The 22,914-nt window shown below is 36.3% G+C and overlaps 1 protein-coding gene across 2 annotated transcripts in view; it reads left to right on the plus strand.

Moving 5' to 3' along the window:
• The window catches only part of UBE2E2 (ubiquitin conjugating enzyme E2 E2), a 380,097-nt gene that overhangs the window by 315,452 nt on the left and 41,731 nt on the right, over window positions 1-22,914 (plus strand). For both annotated transcript variants that reach the window (XM_025376635.1, XM_025376636.1), the window contains exon 5: window positions 10,262-10,409. In XM_025376635.1, coding sequence (XP_025232420.1) covers window positions 10,262-10,409 — 148 coding nt within the window. The remainder of the gene's footprint in view (window positions 1-10,261; window positions 10,410-22,914) is intronic.

The following is a 22,914-nucleotide window of genomic DNA, read 5'->3' on the forward strand; positions in this document are numbered from 1 at the left end:
GCTTAATGAATTAAAGCAGTGGGAATGTTTAAATGATTATTTGTGTACCTGTTTAAGTTTAGATACCAGATTATCTTTATTTCCACCACAGTTGTTTGGTGGAATAGCTGTTTTAAAATCTATATGTAATTATGTTATTGGATAACTTGTCCTAAGGCACAAAAACTCATTCGTAGAAAACTTATAACCAGCTTTTGTTTTGTTTTGTTTTTTGGAGACGGAGTTCTGCTCTGTCGCCCAGGCTGGAGTGCAGTGGCCTAATTCGGCTCACTGCAAGCTCCACCTCCCGGGTTCACACCATTCTCCTGCCTCAGCCTCTGGAGTAGCAGGGACTGCAGGTGCCTGCCACCATGCCCGGCTAGTTTTTTGCATTTTTAGTAGAGACGGAGTTTCACCGTATTAGCCAAGATGGTCTCGATTTCCTGACCTCGTGATCCGCCCGCCTTGGCCTCTGCCTCCCAAAGTGCTGGGATTACAAGCGTGAGCTACCGCGCCCGGCCATAACCAGCTTATTTTTAAAATTCCTTGTTTTAAATTTCTGTTTTGCTTTTTTAAGTGATTTTTTTTAAGACTTATTAAAGTCTAAGCCTTCAAATAGTGAGTTTGTACTCTTAGAGCTTTGTTTAATTTCTGAACCCCTCCACTTTTTTTTAATCCATTGAGGAAGGAAACCTCTATATGCATGCCAAACAAGCATTGATTGAGCTGGTTTCAGGCAACTGTGTCTTTACCAGATAGTATCTCGTTCAAAAGAAAGTAATTGAGATGTCATCTATAGGAAACTTCTATGACGATTTGAATCTAAATCAGCTCTTCTTTTCCTAAGGGGTGATTATAAGCCTTATGTTTTGACATATATGGTACAGTCTAGTCTCAAACTAGTGTAACCTGAGGCCCATGAAGATGCAAACGCAAAATATTCCACAATCCAAAGCACATGAGACTTCTATAGAAAGAAAGAAAATGCCCACTGAGGATGAACTCACACTCAAAGATTACTGTCTGTACCATGATACAATCTACCATTAAGGAGAATCCGCTGGAATACCATCTCTGAAACTTAAAAAAAAAAAAAAAAAAAAAGAACAAGTCAAGAAACAAAATAATTGTATAAAGATTAAAAAAAAAATCTGAAATATAATGAAAGAAGTCACTAATTTAAAAAAAAAAATTTGGAAAAGAACCAGTGAACGTTATTCATTATAGGTATGTTCCAGAAACATTCTATATAAACTGAATTTTTATAAACTGCAAAAGAAGGAATCTGTTGGTCCCTCATCAAGTCATGCCAAGCATCCTGCCTTATAGGAGTTGAGAGTAGTTTGCTGTATTGTAGGAAAGAGCACTGAGAATTGAATAAGATGCTCCTAGTCTTCTAAGAGATTTGCCACTCATGATGGGGAAAATTTTCTAGTTGCATGTTTTTCTACATTTATACGTAAAAGGAAACTGAGAAAGACTTTTTTCAATTTAAATGTCTGTGGGATAAAGGTCTTCGTTTTTAATCATTTGAATTGTACTTGAAAGCTAAAAGATAGTCCTATCCTGTAGCATGCTGTAGCATGTAGTTAGTATTCACAGCTGGATAGGTGTCATCTTTATGTATTATGGTTTTCAGATGATGTTTAATTTCAGTTCCTTCACTGCCAGTTATTCAAGGGCCAGACAATATTCCTGTGGGGTTGGGGCCCGGGGGTAGGTGGTGTTTTGTTTTGCTAATGTGTATTTCTTAGATATACATATTTTTCAGGATTTATTCCCTCACTTATAATGAGTTTTTCCAGTTTTTACTGTGTCACTAATAAAAAATTAATTTTAGGGTGTATGTTAGTTATCGGTGCAGTGCTCTTAAATTGGTTTTAAGAAAAGAGCACTTGAAATCTCAAAGAGGGGATTTTTTTTTTTTTAATGTATACTAACAACCTGTTTAAATAAACTGTAGTTTCATAGTGAGCCTAATAATGTTAACCATACTGTTTTGGAGCTTTGTTACATGATTTACTGATTCATCACATGGGCCTTCAAATATTTGCGGGGAGTGGGGTTCTCCAAGGAAAAGTATTTTTAAAAAGAATTTTCTCACTGATTGCATATTTCCTCAGTAAAAGCAAGGCACCATTTATCTGCTTATCAGATTTTTTGAAAAATCGATGAAAAAATTATCATTGAAAAATTATTTTAAATTATCATTTTGAATGTTATCAGAATAATTTTTCATCTTGGAGTTGTTTACTTTTAAACATCTTTCTAAATTGTGTTTAGAATCAGTTTGTCAGAAATACTATATTAAAATTTTTTTTATATTTATGCCTTTCGTGATGTCTCTCCTCTTACAAAATCACTTTTTATTTATATATGGAGTCTTGCCTATACCTTAAAGTGATGCATTCTCAGTTAATCTTATAACTAGTAACTAGGGGATGTAAGAGAGGGGAAGAAGAACTAATACTCATTGGATTCCTGCTGAGTGCCAGGCAGGCTATTAGAACCATTTGTGGACTTCAGTCTTCACAGCTACTATGAGTTAACTGTTATTTTCCCCATTTTATGGATGAAGAAACTGAATCTCAAAGATATTAAGTGACTCATCCAAAAGGAGAATTCCTGCCCAAGTCCAACTAACTCCCAAACCCATATATTCTTTCCACAGTACAACTCATGGATCATGGAACTAGAATAAACCTTAGAAATAATCTAAACATCTTGTTTTGTTAGGAAATAGAGGCTCAGAGTAGCAGTTACTTATCCAAGAATGCTACTGCGTTCTTTTATGCTTTAGTCAACATAAAGAATGCTAACTCTTTCTAGAATTGTTTTTAAGGAAAGATGATTCTGTGAAGTACAGAAATGCACAGCTTCATTTTTAAGTACCTTTTAAGAGAAAGTAATGAGACAGCTGGGAGATATAGATACACACAGACACGCACACACACACTTTATTAGTTTCCTGTTGCTGCTGTTACAAACTTAGTGGCTTGAAACAGTATGAATTTATTATCTTATAGTTCTGTGGGTCAGAAGACTCAAATCAAGGTATTAGCATGGCTGAATTCATTCTCCAGGCTTTAAGGGAAAATCCCCTTTCCTTGCCTTTTTCAGCTTCTAGAGGCCAACTACATTCCTTGGCTCATGGCTCCTTCCTCACATCACTCATCACACCCCCTGCTGCTGACCCTGATCCTCGTGCCTCTCTCTTAAAGTACCCTTGTAATTATATTGGGCCCACCTAAATAATCCAGGATAATCACCCCCATCTCAAGATTCTCCACCTGATCACATGGCTGTTATCATGTGAGGTAGCATTCACAGGTTCCAGCAATTAGGATGTGGACATCTTTGGGGCAGGAGGGCATCATTCCATCTACTGCACATGTGTACCCACACATGCAGGTGTTGGGTGTGTGTTTATCACACATACATTAAAACCTTTCTTATCCAGGGTCATCTGGGAATTAGCCATTCTAAATACATGTCTTCTATATCGCTATATCCAAGTCATATTTTTAAAATTTCCTTTGTGTGGAAAATGTTCCAAAAGGTGCTCTCCTCCCTGCCTTTGAAAACTGTTATTCTCAATATAATTTTACCTATTACTGAGAAATGGTGGCTGTCATTGTAAACATCAGTTATTGAGCTATGCTTCAAATACAGCTATAAATGCTAATGTGGGCGTCACTAGTTTGATACACAGAACTCAGCGGGTATTAACCCCTACAGTGGAAGTGCAGTTTGCTTTATGGTCGTTTTTTATCATTCGCTTATCAGCAACATGATGTGAAGGATGCATAGCTGCCCAGCCCCCTGAACAAGATAGTGTGATGGGCTTTCTGGAAAACTGAGTCAGAGATCGGAGTCGTCTTGTAGGTTAAGGGTGGGAAGACTTGCTTTCTCAGCCTCTAAAGTTCTCCTTCTGGCAGTTGCAAATTCTTTGCTATTTGTCACTATTAAAAATATTATTTCCTATTTCTGAATCACTAATATCTAAGGACTGCAGACAATTTCTTATCAGTTTACAAGTATTCTTTCTCATTTTCCCTAGTTTGTTGATAAGGTCTGGAAGAGAATGCTGGCTGCTTCAAGAGCTTTTATTAGCAAGTTTTTACCTTGATTGTAGAACATGTTTGCTGATGTGGCCAGACCACTTATTTCTTAGATTCTCTTTTAACATTTAAATAGGAAGTAGCAGCAATAAAAATGTTTATATTGGAGTGCCTGGCACATGTTGAATGCTTACTAAATTTATCATTTTTATTATTAGTTTAGCCTATATGAAGCCCCTTGTGAAATAATATCATAACCTGTAGGAAAATTTAGTAAAGGAACATGGGACAGAAAAATGTTAACGAGGTCTTCTGCTTCCTCAGGATATTCTCTAGTCTTCCAGCTTTTACTCCTAACGTATGGTTCTCAAATGCTCTTTTACCTAAAAAACAGTGAGAGGTTGTAGCCCCTCAGAGACGACGAGCCTGTGGTGTGTTAGCATTTGTTCAGCAAACAGTGGGCTGTTTCTGTATGCCAGGCACTGCTTTGGACATCAGTTGAAAGATAATACTTTCATGAGTAATTCCCAGTTTCATGAGGAGGTCCTACTGCAAGTATAGTATTGAAGTAGGAATACGATGGTAGAACCCCTAAAGAGGAGATGGGTTACATTTCAATAGATAAACACATAACACTTCTTAAAACTTAGGAATCAAGATTTTGTTTCCAGCTTCAAAAGGTGGTAGTTGTGGGAGTCTCTGACACTAGAACATGTTGGAACAGTCAGTCTGTCTGTTTAATTCAGTGTGGTTTAATTCATGAACACCTGTCAGAATAGAAGTTGACAAACATCATTATCAAAGTAGATCCTTTTATTGTCGGTATAAAATATTCAAGTGTAAAACTCTGTCCAGAAATGCACAGGATTCTTTGCAAACTCAAACTTTATTATTTTTCATCCAATTATACTTTGGTTTTAATGAAATGTCTGCATTTAAAACATAAAGTCAACAACATTTATTAAAGTTTTTAATAAAAAATGAGCAAAAATGTGACAGACTGTAGAGGATATCCAGATAACACATAAACAAATGAAAAAGTGTTCAACATTATTAGCATTTAAGGAAATGCAAATTAAAGCCACACTGAGGTATCATTATACCCTATTAAAATGGCTATAATGAAACGTAGTGATAATACCAAATGCTAGCAAGGATGCAGAGAAACTGGATCACATTGCTAGTGAGAATATAAAATGGTACAACCACTCTGGGAGGGAGTGTGGCAGTTTATTATGAAACTAAACATGAGCTTAACATACGACCCAGCAATTACACTCTTGGGCATTTATCTGAGAGAGATAAAAACTTATGTTCACAGAAAACACATACACAGATGTTCAGAGTGGCTTTATTTGTAATAGCTTAAAACTGGAAACAACCCTGCAATATTGTGATTTCTAATAAGAAATATATACTATTTGGTCTCATTTTTGACACAAAGCTACTAAAACCCTTGCAATCTCAGAAATGTTAACTGTCTTTTGTACACTAATGAGGTGACTGGTGGCTGGGGTCTCCTGGAAGGCCTCAGGATGGAAGCTGGTTGCCATCATGTCACAATCAGGTGATTAGAGGGTAGAAACTTTCAGCCCTTCTCCCCTATAACCCTCAGGGAGAGGAGAGGATCTGAAAGTTGAGTTGATCACCAGTAACCAATGATTTAAATCAATCATGCTTACATGATGAAGCCTCCATAAAACACCTAAAAACAAGGTTCAGAGAGGTTCTGGGTTGCTGAACTCATGGAGGTTGTTGTACCCCAAGAGGGCATGGCAACTCTGTACCACCCCCACCCCTTATGGCTCATACCTTACCTTATGCTTATCTTCTAACTGTTCAGCTATATCTTTTGTAATATGTTTTATAATAAACCAGTAAAGTAAAACGCATTTATGGATTGTGTAAACTGCTTTCGCAAATGATTGAACCTGAGGAGGGGATTGTGGGAATCCCCAATTTATAACAGCCAGAACTTGGATTGGCATCTGAAGTGGGAAGCAGTCTTGTGGGACTGAGACCTAAACCTGTAGGTTCTGACTCTACATCCAGGTGGATAGTATCAGAGTTGAACTGTGGGACACCCAGCTAGCCTCAGAAAATTAGTTGTCAGGAGAAACTCCTCACCCACATTTGGTCACAGAAGTCTTCTGTGTTGAGAGAGTAGGAAAAACATTTTGATTCTTTCAATCTCATAGAAACCTGATGCCCTTCAGTGGGTAAATGGTAAACAGATTGGTACATCTATTACTGTTTGTTTGGTTCTTAGTCTTATTTGGAGAAAGAATTCTGCCAAGCTACTGATTTAGCCATAAAAAGAGAATTCATTGAAGGAAAATACAGAGCAGGGAGTTATCTAGAGAGACAGTACACTCTGAAAAGATGAGGTAGAGTGAGCTGCTGAAAGAGAGTGAGCCAGCAGTACCCCGAGAGTTCTGTGTTGGGTTTTTATGATTACAGATTTTTCCTTGAAGTTCCTGCCTCTTTCTTAGTCTCCACCTTTTTACTTTGTTTAGTTTTCTGCATCTGCCTTAAGTCCCTGCCTTTTCCCTCACCTAGTTCCCGCCCCAAGGTTGTGGGACCCTCCGTTACTATTGGTATGCACGAGTGAACCCGATGTTGAACACGAATTGCTTCTGCGTATCTCAGGAATTTTCTCCTTTGCCCTCTTCCCTTTAGCATGCATCTAGCTACATTCTGGCAGGTTAACTGGCAGAGTGAGCAGTCAGTACGGTCTTAAGGGGAATTCCTTTCTACCTAGGTATTTCCCTTCCTGTCTGTTCATATCTAGCACACCTGTTTAGGGTGATCTCTGGGGTGTGAGATTTTCCAGACTCCTTTTCTCAGGGCCTCCCTTTTCCTCCTCATGTCTGGCTATCTGCCTACTGTACCACATCTATACCATAGAATACTACTCATCAATAAGAACAAATTATTGACACCGTGCAACAACTTGGATGGATCTTAAGGGAATTATGCAGAGTGAAAAGAACCAATTTCAAATGGTTACATACTATACGATTCCGTTTTTATAGCATTCTTGAAATGACAAAGTTGTGGAGATGAGGACAGAGTTGTAGTTGCCAGGAATTGAAGTAAAGGGAGAAGGCAACTATGGCTATCACAAGGTACCATGAAGAATGTTTGTGGTAGAGTTGTTTGTGTGTTGACTGGTGGTGTTCACACAAATCTATACATGTGATAAAATTACATAGAACTAAATATATTTAATATGCATGAGTGCACATAAAAATGAAATCTGGAAAAGGGTCAGTGGACTGTATTAATGTCAATTTCCTGCAATATACTGTTGTTATACAAAATGTTATCATTGGGGAAAATTGAGTGAAAAATATATGGGATCTCTTTATTTGTTATAACTGCATGTGAATCTACAATTATCCCAGAATTATACATTTTTACAAAGGAACAGAGGCATTGATGCTGAGGGATAGACCATAGGCTTTTCGATCAGCACAATTGTGTTCAAATTCTGGCTTCCATTTACCACTTGTGGGATCTTGAGCCAGTTCTTTAACCTCCTTTGCCTTAGTTTCATCATTTTTCAAGTGGTTACAATAATATTATTTTCCCCCATTGAATTGTTTTGAGGGTTAATTATCAATATTATGTAAGCCACTCATCAGTTAAATTGGGATCATAAAAATATTTTATCTTTTCCTTTAGTACTGAAAGGAATAGGCACTCTGCCTTCTCCACAGAAATTTTAATATCACAAGATAGTCTGTGTTTCATTAACTTAGGCTAGTGTCTTTATTTCTTCTTTCATGGAGTTCAGTCTGTTGTTCTCTTACTACCTTCCTGACTTGGACACTTAACTCATTAAGTATCTTTCTTCCTTCCTAATATATGTATTTGAAACTGTAGATTTTTCTTTTACAGTTGTTTTAACTGAGTCACAAAATTTTGATATTGGCAACCCAATATTTTCATTGTCATTCAGCTATAATAGTAACTGATTTTTTTCTTTGATCCAAGAATTATTTGAAAATCCGTTTTACTGTTTCCAAACATATGATAGGGGGATGTTTTTATATGTAGATTCTGACTTTGCATTATGGTCTTAATAATGTCAATTCTTTGAAATATGTGAAGCTTCTTTTGTGGCTTAGCATGTGATCAGTTTTTATAAATGTTTCTTAAATGTTCCTTAATCATTAAGTGTAGGATTTTATCTTCATTCAGTCCCTTGATTTTGTTTATCTAGTTGTTCAAATCTCTAATATCCTTACTAAGCTTTAGTCTGGTTTACCTATCAGTTACTGTAGTGAAAATGTTCCTCTTTGACTATAGATACGTCATTTTCTCCTTATAATCTTGCAGATTTTTACTTTGTATATTTTTGGCTATATTGTTAGATACAGCAGATTCAGAATTGTTACTGTTTTCTTGATGAGTTGTTTATTTTATCAGTAAAGTTCTTTGTTTCTAACAATGCTTTTTGCCTTAAACGTATTCTGACCTGATAATAATATAGTCATTTAAGCTCTTTTTGTTAGCTAGTGTTTACACAGTATATGTGTCTAGGATTTAGAATTCTCAGGAAAAACATTTCTCAGTCTAGAGCCCAGGCTTTCTTTGGTAAGTTTCTTTGCTATCTGTGTCATAAGGCATATCTTTTCAAGTCCATCCATTTACTGAAAGACTAGCCATTACAGTTTCCTAATTTATACAAGGGCGCTCAATTCTGAACTGTTGTAACATACAGGCCTAAGATTTCATCTTCTTTTTCCATGAAGGCATCAAAACCCAAACCTCCATTTTGTTAAGACTGAATACCATCTTTTACTCCCTTCCCTCTTCCCAAAACCCATCGCAGGTGCACTCTCAGCTTGTTGCACTTACTATAATTTTTGGTTTTTAATTCTAGACTGTGGGGATTCCCCTTGCAGATTCTGCTATGCATTTTAAAGAATGTTCATTATAATTTCTTCAGCATTTCTAGGCATTTAAGATGTAGCATCAAAAGACTGTCTTTAGAACACTGAGATTTTTGTATTTTTCAACTTAAAATTTAAGCACATTTATGAACATAATATTAATAGTATTCACATCTTATTGCCACTTACATAACACTTGTAAACAGAGTTATAGTAGTTATAAAACTGATTTGCACTTAATTTTTTTCAGTTGAAGTGTTTTAAACATGTTATGTTTCACAGTTATACATAAGCAACATACAGTGGTGATCTAGCTATCACAGGGCAAAGACTATGCATTAATATTACATTTTAAAAATAAAATTTAAGAAAGAAAAGGTTTCTAAATTACAACTGACTGTAACTACTATAGTAATATAACTAATATAGTAAATTGTAACTAATATAATAAAGTGTAACTACTATAATTATACTAATATAGTTCTATGAACTAGGCATGTTATTTATGTAGATGCCTTGGTTTATGTTTTAAAACTGTGTTCTAGGCCGGACATGGTGGCTCACACCTGTAATCCCAGAACTTTGGGAGGCCAAGGCAGGTGGATGACTTGAGGTCAGGAGTTCGAGACCAGCCTGGCCAACATGGCAAAACCCCGTCTCTACTAAAAATACAAAAATTAGCCAGGCGTGGTGGCAGGCACCTGTAATCCCAGCTACTTGGGAGGCTGAGGCAGGACAATCACATGAAACCGAGAGGTGGAGGTTGCAGTCAGCCAAGATCACGCCACTGTACTCCAGCCTGGGCACTGCACTCCAGCCTGAGACTCTGTCTTAAAAAAAAAAAAAAAACTGTTATAGAATAATATTTATTTTCTTTGTATTAGTACTCTCATGCTTTTTGGTGTTTGAATATTAAAAATGTACAAAATCCTTAAAATAACTGGAATCTAACAAAGGTTTTCTTTGAAATTTTTTAGAAGTCAGAGTCAATTTCTCCTCATGAACATTCCTGTAATTATATCAAAAGTAAACTCAGTCCCTAAAACGTTTGTTAAATAACAGGACTCTATAAGAAGCAGAATGTCATGGCTTTGCTGTTGATGTTTATTCCTCTGTGCCCAAAATGACAGATTCTAAAATGATGATCTCTGTCTGTTGATTAATCTCATGTGCCCAAGAAAAAAATCAAGTGTATTTAAACCAATAGCCTGGACTGTTTTGTCTGATAAAATAGACAATCTTATCAGACAAAAATTGTCTATAGGTACTGTTGATAAACATATTTTGTCTAACAAAATACAACTTTACATTTTCTTGTAGGTTACCTTCCGAACAAGAATCTATCACTGTAATATTAACAGCCAAGGCGTGATCTGTCTGGACATCTTAAAGGACAACTGGAGTCCGGCTTTAACTATTTCTAAAGTTCTCCTCTCCATCTGCTCACTTCTTACAGATTGCAACCCTGGTAAGAGACTTTAAATCTGGTATGAATTGGAGCTTCTCAAGATGTAAATGTCAGACCTTAGTAACTTGTTTACAACTACTACTACCACCACCACCACCACTGCTTCTACTACTATTATTATTTTTACATTTTCATAGTATGTAACTATATTCTTTTTAAGTTGGGTCTTCTCATTAGTGTTTTTAAGACCTATTATTTGCCAAAAAGGAAAAGGCACAGTGTGGTAAAAAATAAAAAAAAAATGAAAAATCATTTTAAATGGGAAAGTGCATTTAAAGAATGAATTAAGTTGTCCTGCCAAATAATAATAAAAATTCAAGTTGAATAGCTTTATCTTTAATTAGATGCCTACTAGAAGATGTTAATTTGAGAAATGTGGGCTATTAAAATCTGATAACAACCAGCAGCACCATGCAAACGTGACCGTTTTGGCATCCTAATAACTGTGCATCCCGACAAGCTATTAGAACGGTCCTGAATGGTCTGTTCTAGGATATACCCCAAAAGTAAACAAGGAAATACACCTCCCAAGAAAACAAGAAATCTATAGCCAGGCCTTTGTGGCTTGCCGGTGTACTTAACACTGAAAATTCTTAATTCCTGGGCCATTTCTTTACACATTGGGTTTATTTTAGAAAATACAAAACTCCAAAGATAGCCCTAGGGTTTTCATTGATGTTCTCAGTGGGAGAAATATTTTTTGAGTAATTAATAGCTTAAATATTGCATGAGATTCCCTCTTCTACAATCAAGAATAAACTCTGTTCACTAGGTACATGAAATTTTACACAAATGGAAATGACGAGTGTCAGTGGGGTTGCTTAGGATCCTGGCTGTTTTATAAAACATCAAGAAACAACAGTCTTTCCGCTTTTGTATTTTTTTATTTTTCAGCAATAAAAACTTTTTTTTTAAGTGGCAAATTAGTTTTTTTTTTTTTTTTTTTTTTTGGAAATGGAGTCTCACTGTGTTGCCCAGGCGGTAGTGCAGTGGCACGATCTCAGCTCACCACAACCTTCGCCTCCTGGATTCAAGTGATTCTACTGTCTCAGCCCCCCAAGTAGCTGGGATTACAGCCGTGCACTGCCATGCCCAGCTAATTTTTGCACTTTTAGTAGAGACGGGGTTTCACTGTGTTGGCCAGGCAGGTCTCGAACTCCTGACCTTGTGATCTGCCCACCTTGACCTCCCAAAGTGCTGGGATTACAGGCATGAGCCACCGCACCCAGCCTGCCCAAAAAATAAAATTGTGCAGGATCATTATAAAATATTTGTTTGAATTAATTCATACTTTACTACAGATAGTGAAGTCCAATAATGTTACACTAACTTAAAGCTGATTTTGTTCTTTCAGTCCTATTGTTCCCATTTTAATCCCATTTGTCTGTGACTGTATATAACCTCATTTGGAGGTAATGTTGCAGGAAGGCTTTTTTTTTTTTTTTTTTTTTGGAGGTGATTTTGAAGCCTGGCCTGCTTTGCCTCCGAGTCAGCTGAAATGGAGTCTGTTACCCTGAATAAGCCTGTATATGACAGCCTGTTCTCTCTACCGATACTCCTGCTTAAAGGAATAGGTTCATTCCACCAGAGCCTTCTCTCAGCAATCAGACAGACTTCTGTTCAGTGAACTAGTTTTTCTTTTTTTTCTTGCTGTGTTTCAGAAAACTACAAATGCATTCTGCAAAAACTTAAAAATCTCTCCTAACTAAAGCAGAATCACATAAGTAAAAGAAAGAAATTTTGAAAATAATGCTATTGATAGTAAGAACAAGCCTAAAAATAATGTTCCATAAAACCAGAGACAGCCTGCCTGAAAGGAATTTGAAAGGAATTTGTAAAATACATGCTAACATTTAGTTTGTCACACTTTAACACATAAAATAAAGTTTCCTAATTGGTACCTTGTTTTTGTCAATGTTGACACTTCTAGAATCTTAAATAGAGTTGTTTATTTTAAAGTAGTCAAATGTCCATTCTTTTGTTTAATGGACTTATTTCACACTGTTATCTGGTACACTTTCAATCTCTGTAGGTTTTTTACCTACAGAGGTAGGTAAGATTAGGTTAGATTGAAGTTTATCTTAAATCTGTCTTCAAATTATCACAAAAACAAGTTCGATAGAATATGAATAAATAAGATTTTCCTACACTGAATTTGTAGAGCTATTTTAACCCAGAAATGCTGTCTGCTCAAAAGTTGGCCTTGTATAATGATATAAATTTAACCAACTTAAAAAATACTTTCTCACTCTTATCCGTACATAAACTTATTTTTTAAATCTTTTTCTTACTCTTTTTGTAATCTGCACTTGTCTCTTTAAAAAATTTTTGGTCCATTCCAACACAGATACTCTTTAGGGTATGACTACCCATCTTTATCAGCATGATATTTGTAGACAGCAGATGTAGATTTGAAAACCAGCTTCGTTTTTTATTAGTCATATCACGTTGGATGGTCACTTAACTTTCCACAGGCTTAGTTTTTGATGTAAAATTCGGATTAGTACCAGCCCTACCTAAATCACTGGATTCCTCTGAGGTTAAAATGAGATGGCATATATGAAAGCCATTTGTAAATGGTAATGTGTTGTTGATATTATTTCCCAGAGTATTTAGGACACCAAATGGGCCCACGGTAGATGACTGATAAATACCTACTCAGTTGAATTTAATTGGGAAGATAGTATTGAATAGTATCTAACACCGTCACCTTAACATTGACAGTTGGATTTTGCAATCTGAAAAAAGCCGAACCTTGACTTAGTAGGGTTATCGCTCAGGTGGCAAATGTCCAAACGTTATCAGCCAGTTGATGGGTGCACCAGCAATAATCATTCTGTTTTCAATGCAGTTATCTAGGTAGATCTAACTGCTGGTGTTATTAGGCCACCACTTCATGATGGTGTTTACTGAGCCTGATAGAGCATTCTTTTTTTTTTTTTTTGATGGAGTCTCACTCTGTCGCCCAGGCTGGAGTGCAATGGCATGATCTCAGCTCACTGCAACCTCCCCTCCCAGGTTCACGCCATTCTTCTGCCTCAGCCTCCTGAGTAGCTGGGTCTACAGGCCCCCACGACCACGCCTGGCTAATTTTTTGTATTTTTAGTAGAGATGAGGTTTCACCGTGTTAGCCAAGATGGTCTCGATCTCCTGACCTTGTGATCCACCCGCCTCAACCTCCCAAAGTGCTGGGATTACAGGCATGAGCCACCTGCCCAGCCGAGCATTCTTCTTTGTTAGACATTACCTGGCTTTTTCTGAGTTTAGTCTTGCTCACTAAACATGATTTAATTTGTGAATTGCCAAAGTTGAGAATGCTATTGGGGAATCAAATTTCTGTGCTTTCTTATTTATAAGTACTTTCTTCTCAAGTCATTATTTAACACATAAAATTTAAGTTCTGTTTGATTTCATCTTTCAAAGTTTGTTTTTGCTATTTTGTGGGCTTTTTTAAAAAAAACCCTTAGATGTTTGGTAATATTCTTTACATGAAACCTGTTTCTTTAACAATTATTTAAAATGTGCTTATATTATGGCCTTCAGACGTATTTAAAAAATGGGTGTTTTACCTCATACAAAATTAATCATTCTGAGAACCTTGACAATTAGGAGATCAGCAGTTTTCCTTTACCTGATGCTTGATTTACAGAATTATGGCTAGAAATATTTCTAACCTTTTTTTCCTTCTTGAAAAGTGTGTAAGTCTGTGTATCATCTAGCATTATTGTATTAATCCCATTTCTATTTGTCTGCTCTACTACTATTACTCTCTAAAGTGTTTTTGAGCTTGTTTTGTTCTAAACTCAGTTATGATATTGTATCATTTAAAAATTTCCCCCAAATATGTATGACTTTTGTCAGACAGTCAGAAAGTTGACAGTGAAACATTTGATACTGAGAAAATACTGCCAGAAATTTTTGAGCATGAAAATGGAATTGTACCTGTCCTTACCTTTTAGACATCTATACTGGACTATTTGCCAATAAAATTCTTTGATATATGGAATTTAGTTCAAAATAATCCAGAAAGATTGTAGGTGGGAAGGAGTATGGAAGATACCAAGATTGACCATTATAATTGTTGAATTTGAGTGATGAGTACATGGGTGCTCATTATACTATTCTGTGTTTGAATATGTTTGAAATTCTTCATAACATTTTTTTAGTTGCTAAAAATCATACTAACAGTGTGACATAAGTCCTCGTTTAATGCCATCAGTAGGATTTTAGAAACTGCAACTCTAAGTGAAATAATGTAATGTATAATGAAACCAATTTACCATAGGCTAATTGATCTAAACAAGAGTTAGGTTCCTGCGGCATACAGTACGTCATTTTGCTTGAAGTTGCAGTTTCCAAGAACCTTTAAGTGAGGACTTAAGGTAATCTGTAAACGGTACGTGATTTGGCTCTCTTTTGCTCTTGGAGGGAATCGTCTGGGCTCTGACCCTGCCTGTGTATTTCATTGCCCTGTCATCTGCCTTCCGACCATAAGCTGCCTTGCGGTGCAGCCTGGACCAGCAGGGGCTTGCATTCGTAAGCAACCATGAAGTCTTTGTCTGTCTGTCTTCAAATGGGCAGAACTATACAGGTCCAGTCAAATGAAAATGCTCTACGCATACCCACAAACATCAGCACTCAGGATGGATGAGCCGCTCCCTCTCCCCGCATCACCTTTCAAATAAAAATCAAGTGTCGGTTACTCCAGTCTTAGGTGTGTGCAGATCTGTATTAGAACAACAAATAGAGCTAAGAATGGCAGCTAATTAACCCTCAGCCTTGTATAGTGATTAAGCTGAGGGTGAGCACAGCTGCAGCTTCACTGGTAAGAGCTTTATTCTTCTCAAATGGACTGAGCAAAAGAAAAGAGGAATTTGCTCCCAGTGGCTCTTTTATAGTGATCTATAAAGGCTTGGAGAATGTTTCCTTCCTCATTCTCCAACATCAGGGGAGAATGTTTCCTTCCTCATTCTCCAACATCAGAGGAGAATGTTTCCTTCTTCGGTCTCCAACATCAGGGCTTTTTGTTTCTGATCACTTAAGGCCCGTTTTTTAAGCAATGAATACAATTCTTATTCATAAAGTATCTCTGATACCTTAGCTTTGATTGTTATTATTGCTTGTCTTTGGACTCATTATGATTAGGTAGTAAATTGTGTTAGCAAATATTAAAATTTTACAATTGATAGTGACTGCTGGTGGGTGGGAACCATAAAGTCAGATTAATTATTTCATCACATTTTTATTTGTGTAGATTATTTATACCAAGTTTGGGAGCCGCTGGACTGATGAAAGGTACATATAACACCTCAGTAGGAGTCTAGTGCTTACACAATAGCATGAACCTTGCTTCTACATGTCTCATTCTACTAGAGAACTGGAAAAGAACAATTTATTTAACTGAAATTCAGGTAAACCTGTAAAATGGCAAGTCTGTTTTCAAAGCAGACTATTTTAGCAGGACTACAAAAAAAAAAGAATTTTTTTCCTAGAACCATAACTACAGTTAGCTACCTAGATACCAGATTTCTTCTGATGCCTATGACTTTTTTAAAGTGAAAAATATTAAGTAGAAATACGTGGCACAATGTATAGCTAACTTCACACTGTTTTCTTGTGAAAAGTTGCCTTGTCTTCTGTATTATTTCCTGCTAAGTTCTAAAAGTCATTCTAATCAATACTTCCAAATATGGATGTAGAGAGACTCTATGTTATTGTCATTTAACTTCTCTGACGCCTCATATAAAGAAAAGGAAAGCTGTGGTTTTAGAGTTCATACTTCGCTCCTGTTGTTTAAGTAAACATTAGATAGATGCTATTAATCAATCTAATCTGGTATTTTTAATAGCAAGAGAGTAAACAAAGTTCGAAACTTTTATTAAAGACTTCGGGTTCCGGCTGAGTATTATCTGTAGAATCCTGAGACACTGCTCCCTTCCTTCCCCTAAGTTTCACATAGGCTTAGTCAGATGTATTTGAAAATAATGCTATTCATACTGTTGACGTTCTAGAAAAATTGAAGGCTCGTTAAGTGGATGAATAAAATCAGGGAATATACGTTATAAAGAGAACATTTCTGTTTTGTGAATTAAAGAAAATATACAGAAGTGATTGTGTACCATCATAAATTTGGTTTAAAAAAAACAGAAAATAGCAATTGTGAGATGCTTACCTTGACCCCTACATATTTGTAAATGCAAATTTTAAGTGATATTAAAAGGATTATTTCCCTTTTTTGTCAATTCTGTAAAAATAAACCATTTCTTTGTCTTACAAGAAATACTGGTGTATAATAATGTAAACAAAAAGATCCATTTGTTTGTAGCAGTTTTTATCAAAGAATGATTTTCTAGGAAATACTGAATGAGAAAGGAAAGCTGAAATTACCCCATTGTAGGCTTAGATCTTGGATTGCCTAGTTGTGAAAAAAGTCAAAAGGATTCATCTTCTTTGACTCAAAGAGTTACCAAGAAAGGATTGGTGGCTTCAGGTGAGGGATGACTTCATGACAAAGCAAGGATTTCCTATAGAGCCCATGGTATTTCTGCTTTGTGTGGGCAAGTCTTTATTTATAACCAACAATTTGATATCCTCCTCAGACATCCAATTTGCCTTGGTGAAAAGGAGCATTAACTGTTTATTCTTTTTTGATAGATTCTCATCTAGAAATGCTGATCTGCTAAAACTTTGTTACTTTCATAGCTTAAATATAGGTCCTTGATAGGTTTGATTCTTTTAAAGATGATTAAAACTAGACCTTACCTATTTGCTGATATATGGGATACCTTAAAAAGTGCTTTTAAAGTTTAAAGTTTTACTCTTACCTCTTTTCTAACAAAAAGGGCCTTTGGAGAAATTACTTCCATTTGGTAAATAAGAAAATACAGTGTTGTGTTTATCATCTTCATGTATCTTTTTCTTCTGTTTTCTTCTAACCCAGGGAATATCTGTCAACTTTACTTGATGTATAAAGTGCTGCCAGCATTTTTAAAGTAGGAAGGTGAATCCCTTGGAGTGGTAATCTGTGATTCCTTTTCTGTTTCTTTTTGACTGTTAGAGTTGTTCACGCATCCATTTCAGGTTTCTGATTGGTGTGTCCTGTAACAGCAGGTACAGTAAAATCTTACCAGTTCAGTATAATTGAGAAAAGATCAGACTGATTTTTTTTAGTGAATTGTAGGAAATTTTAACTAAGTGAAGATGTAATAATTTTAAGTGCATATAGGAAATACTAGGTAAAATGTGTGAACTAGATGGCCTCTAGACTCTCCTTTATCAAGGAACAGGCCGAAGTGGGTTTTTCACACATTTGCAACAAATAGAGAAAATGGTTATCATCAGTCCCAGTGTGTCCCTCACCCAACTTCAGAACTCATCTATATTTAGTAAGGGTTAGGAATTAGAATTTTTCGTTTATTATTTACTTATTTATTTTTAGAGATGAGGTCTTGCTCTGTCTCCCAGGCTGGAGGGCAGTGGCGTCATCAGAGCTCTCTGCAGCTTCGAACTCCTGCACTCAAGCAACCCTCCGCTTCAGCCTCCCGAGTAGCTAAATATTCTCAGATAATATTGTTTTATACCATTAATTTTCATGACAACCATTTTCAAACAAGACCTAGTAAATGTCAGAACAGGTTGCTGCATCAGAATTATTTTTAATATTAAGTTAGCAATGGTCAGCTTAAGGATATGTTACTGAAAGATACAGTATGTGTGCCCTGTGGAAGATAAGCCACCGAATAAAGTTTGACGCCTTTTTTTTTTTTTTTTTGAGACAGAGTCTTACTCTGTCTCCCAGGCCAGAATGCAATGACGCAATTTCAGCTCACTGCAGCTTCTACCTCCTGGATTAAAGCAATTCTCCTGCCTTAGCCTCCTGAGTAGCTGAGATTACAGGCACGTGCCACCATGCCCAGCTGATTTTTGGATTTTTAGTAGAGATGGGGTTTCACCATGTTGGTCGGGCTGGTCTCAAACTCCTGACCTCGTGATCCGCCTGCCTTGGCCTCCCAAAGTGCTGGGATTGCAGGCGTGAGCCACCATGCCCGGCACTCCGATGCCTTTAACAAAAAAAAAAAAGAGAGAGAGAGAGACATGAAACTTCATTCTGTCACCCACGCTGGACTGCATAGCACGATCAGAACTTACTGCAGCCCCCTACTCGAACCCCTGGGCTCAAGTGGGCTCAAGCGATCCTCCAGCCTCAGCCTCTCAAGTAGCTGGGACTACAGGCACATACCACCACACCCAGCTAGTTTAAACGTGAAATCAGGCTTTTTAAATGTGAAATGAAGAGAAATTATTTTTAAACATGAAATTAACAGAAATTATTTAAATAGCATGCTTAAATAATACATATTTGGAATTAAAATAATGCATTGTTAGTGTTATTATGGAAATCCAATCTAAACAGCATAATAAAACAACTCTAATTATTCAGAAATTGACTTCTGTGGACAAAACATCCAGATGATTGAATAACATTTTCTCTTTTTGCTGTGGATATTTAAGATTGTACAGCATCTTGGGAAAAATGTTGTAATTATGAAAATTTGAAGAATTAGTGTAACACTACCAGTGTCTGAGTCAGATCCCATAACAAATGAGTAATTCTCTTTATTTTCGTTATTTTCTGACTCAGCTTTTCATTCATTATCTAGCCTGGGCAAGGTGCTATCAGTAACAACACTCACAGTGCCTCTTCCTCAGAAAAGAAAGCACTTCCAAAATGTCAGACTAATTATTCCTATAAAACTGTAATAACTACTCTCTTTTTCTTCTCTTCATATTTGTTCTTTAATAGATCCTGGAGCTTAATGTTTATTATGGGTGTTGAATTTTTCATGTCATATTGGTGAAGAATTCACACAATAAGCAGTACAAGAGTTTGCCTAAACTACAAGCATATTTCTTTCTGGAACAGGTCTGCTCCTGGAAAAAATTACAAACGAGAATATTTTACATGTGTTGGAAGAACTTTCTGCTTAAGAGTATCCTACAGGGGAACTTGTTGCCACATGAAGCTTTTATAGAGTTGAATTTTTGGAAAATGCAATGGTTCTTCCCCACCACCGGCCCAATTCAGCACTGCCTTCCCTCTGAAAGCATTTTCCCGAATAAGACATATTGTTTGTGCTATTCAAATGCCTAGGCCAACCAACAAATGCCTATCTGACTGTTACAGGCTGATGTATTTAGTACCTTTTGACACCAGTGAGGTAAACCGCCTTCCTTGCATACATTGTGACAACGTGTGTACTCCAATGACTTTCTTGTCCAGACTGGCTCCTGTGATGGAAAAAACGCTCATACACAGTCTAATTTAAATGCATAAGGGCAACTAGGAAGAGTACGGGCCTAGAGAAGATGCCTTCATAGTTTATCTAGCCTTGGATGCCAGCATTATATTTTTATAAGAAAAACTCTAGAAAAGAGCTCAGCTAACAATGCATGAATAACCCTGCATCACTGGGGCAAAGGCATGTTAGAGTACCAGCCACCCCTGGTCATCATAGGAGGGTACATTTATCTGAGAGATGTGTGTTTTATAATCTTGGTAATAGCCTACTGGGGATGGTATATTTTAACTTCAGCCTTACTAAACATGGTTCTGTACCTCCAGGTAATACATCTTTTCCCTAGATTCACAATCAAAATAATGTGGTTAGCTTAGAGTTGGGATTAATCATATATGAGTTCAAAAAGTTAATAGTCCATGTCAAATTTGGTAAAAGTTTGTAAGTGAAAAATTACTGTTTGGGGGAGATTTTTGTTTGCTTGTTTGATTTGCTGGAGAAATGATTTAAAGTTGCAGTATTGTAACTAGGCAAAGAAGCCTTTGATTTAGATACATGTGTGAGTTGCATTTGGGGAACTCAGGCCATGTGTATCTTCATAGTATTCATGGTGGAGAGAGAGTGTTTTAAGGTGAAAAAAAAAAGTTTTAGATTAATTCCTTGATAAAATGTATTTTCTGTATCAGCTTTTTCTTTTTTTCAAAATGGATATATCTTTATTATTTTTTCTCACACAAATAATGCCTGCTTATTTTTTAAAATCAATCATCCTTTTAAGATAAGTATTTAATTTTTATTTGAGGCTCTTTGCTCTGGGAACTCAAATTTGATGGGACCCAGCAAAGTATATCTGTCAGTGAAGTTTCTCTGATTATAATCTTGGTGTAAATTTAGACACATTGACCTCAACTTCTAGCCTTGGCTTTTATCTGCTTTTGCTTAGCATTTCCCTATGCATATTTTATTGTCTCTTAATTAATATAAATGTAGACATGGATTAGCTGTTGATACAAATTTTCTTTTATAAAATCCATTGCTCTCCCTGCAGTAATAACCTCTAATTGGTTGGTTTAGAAGTTGATCTTGGCTGAGTGGCTCATGCCTGTAATCCCAGCACTTTTGGGAGGCCAAGGCAGGAGGATCACTTGAAGCCAGGAGTTCAAGACTAGCCTAGGCAACAAAGTGAGACACTGTCGCTACAAAACAAAACAAAACTTTTACCACCTCTATTCAACATAGTACCAGAAGTCCTAGCCAGAACAACCATGCAAGAGAAGGAAATAAAGAGCATCCAAACTGGAAACGAGGAAGTCAAATTATCTCTGTTTGCCAATAAGATGATCATATACCTGGAAAACCCTAAAGACGCCTCCAGAATACTCCTAGATTTGATAAATGAATTCAGTAAACTCTCAGGTTACAAAATGAATGTACACAAATCAGTAGCATTGCTGTATATCAACAACAGCCAAGCTGAGAATCAAATCATGAACTTATTTCCTTTTACAATAGCTGCAAAAATAAAATAAAATACCTGGGAATATAGTTAAACAAGTAGGTGAAGGATGTCTCTGAGGAGTACTACAAAACACTGCTGAAAAAAAAAAAAAAATAGATGACAAACAAATGGAAATACATCTCATGCTTGTGGACTGGAAGAGTCAATATTGTGAAAATGACCAGACTGCCCAAAGCAATCTACAGCTTCAGTGCAATTCCTATCAAAACACCAAAATCCTTTTTCACAGAATTAGAGAAGACAGTCCTAAAATTCATATGGAACAAAAAAAAGAGCCCGAATATGCAAAGCAATCCTAAGCAAAAAGAACAAAGCTAGAGGCATTATGTTACTTGATTTCAAATCATACTACAAGTCTGTGGTAACCAACAGCATGGTACTGATATAAAAGTAGATATATAAACCAATGGAGCAGAATATTGAACCCAGAAATAAAGCCAAATACAGCCAACTGATCTTTGGCAAAGCAAACAAAAACATAAAGTGGGGAAAGGACACCCTATTCAACAAATGGTGCTGGGATAATTGGTAAGCCACATGTAGAAGAATGAAACTTGATTCCTATCTCTTACCATATACAAAAATCAACTTAAGATGGATTAAAGACTTAAATTGAAGACTAAACCATAAAAATTCTGGAAGAAAACCTAGGAAAAACTATTTTGAACATTGGTCTAAGCAAAGAATTTATGACTAAGACCCCAAAAGCAAATACAGCAAAAACAAAAATAAATGGGACCCAATTAAACTAAAAAACTTCTGCACAGTGAAAGAAATAATCATCAGAGTAAATAGACAACCCATAGAATGGGAAGAAATATTTGCATACTTTGCATCTGACAGAGGACTGATATCCAGAATCTACAAGGAACTCAAATCAGCAAGAAAAAAACAGTCCCATCAAAAAGTGGACAAATGACATGAATAGACATCTCTCAAAAGAAGATATACAAATGGCCAAGAAACATGTAAAACTGCTCAACATTACTAATAACCAGGGAAATGCAAATTCAGACTACGATGAAATTTACCTCAGCCCTGCCAGAAGAGCCATTACTTAAAAGTTAAAAACAATAGATGTTGGTGTGGATGTGGTAGGAAGGGAATGCTTGTATACTGCTGGTGGGAATGTAAATTAGTACAACCTGTATGGAGTATGGAGATTTCTCAAAGAACTATAAGTACATCTACCATTCAATCCAGCAATCCTACTACTGGGTATCTACCCAAAGGAAAATAAGTCATTTGTATCAAAAAGACACCTGCACATATATGTTTATCACACACAATTGACAGTTGCAAAGATATGGAGCCTATCTAAGTGCCCATCAACCAACATCTTTTACAGCAACTTGAATGGAGCTGGAATCCTTTATTCTAAGTGAAGTAACTCAGGAATTGAAAACCAAATACCGTAAGTTCTCACTTACAAAGCTAAGCTGTGGGCACACAAAGGCATACAAATTGATATGGATAATTGGAGACTCCGAAGAGGGCAGGTGGGGCACTTGGTGAGGGATAAAAACTCTATACTGGGTACAGTGTGCACTACTCATGTGTAGGTATACTAAAATCTCAGACTTTACCACTATACAATTTATCCATTTAACCAGAAACCACTTGTGTCCCTAACATTATTGAAATAAAATTAAATAAGTGTTTTTTTTTTTTTTTTTTTTTTTTTTTTTTT

This window comes from Theropithecus gelada, chromosome 2 (genome assembly GCF_003255815.1).
Source record: "Theropithecus gelada isolate Dixy chromosome 2, Tgel_1.0, whole genome shotgun sequence".
NCBI classification, from domain to species: domain Eukaryota; kingdom Metazoa; phylum Chordata; class Mammalia; order Primates; family Cercopithecidae; genus Theropithecus; species Theropithecus gelada.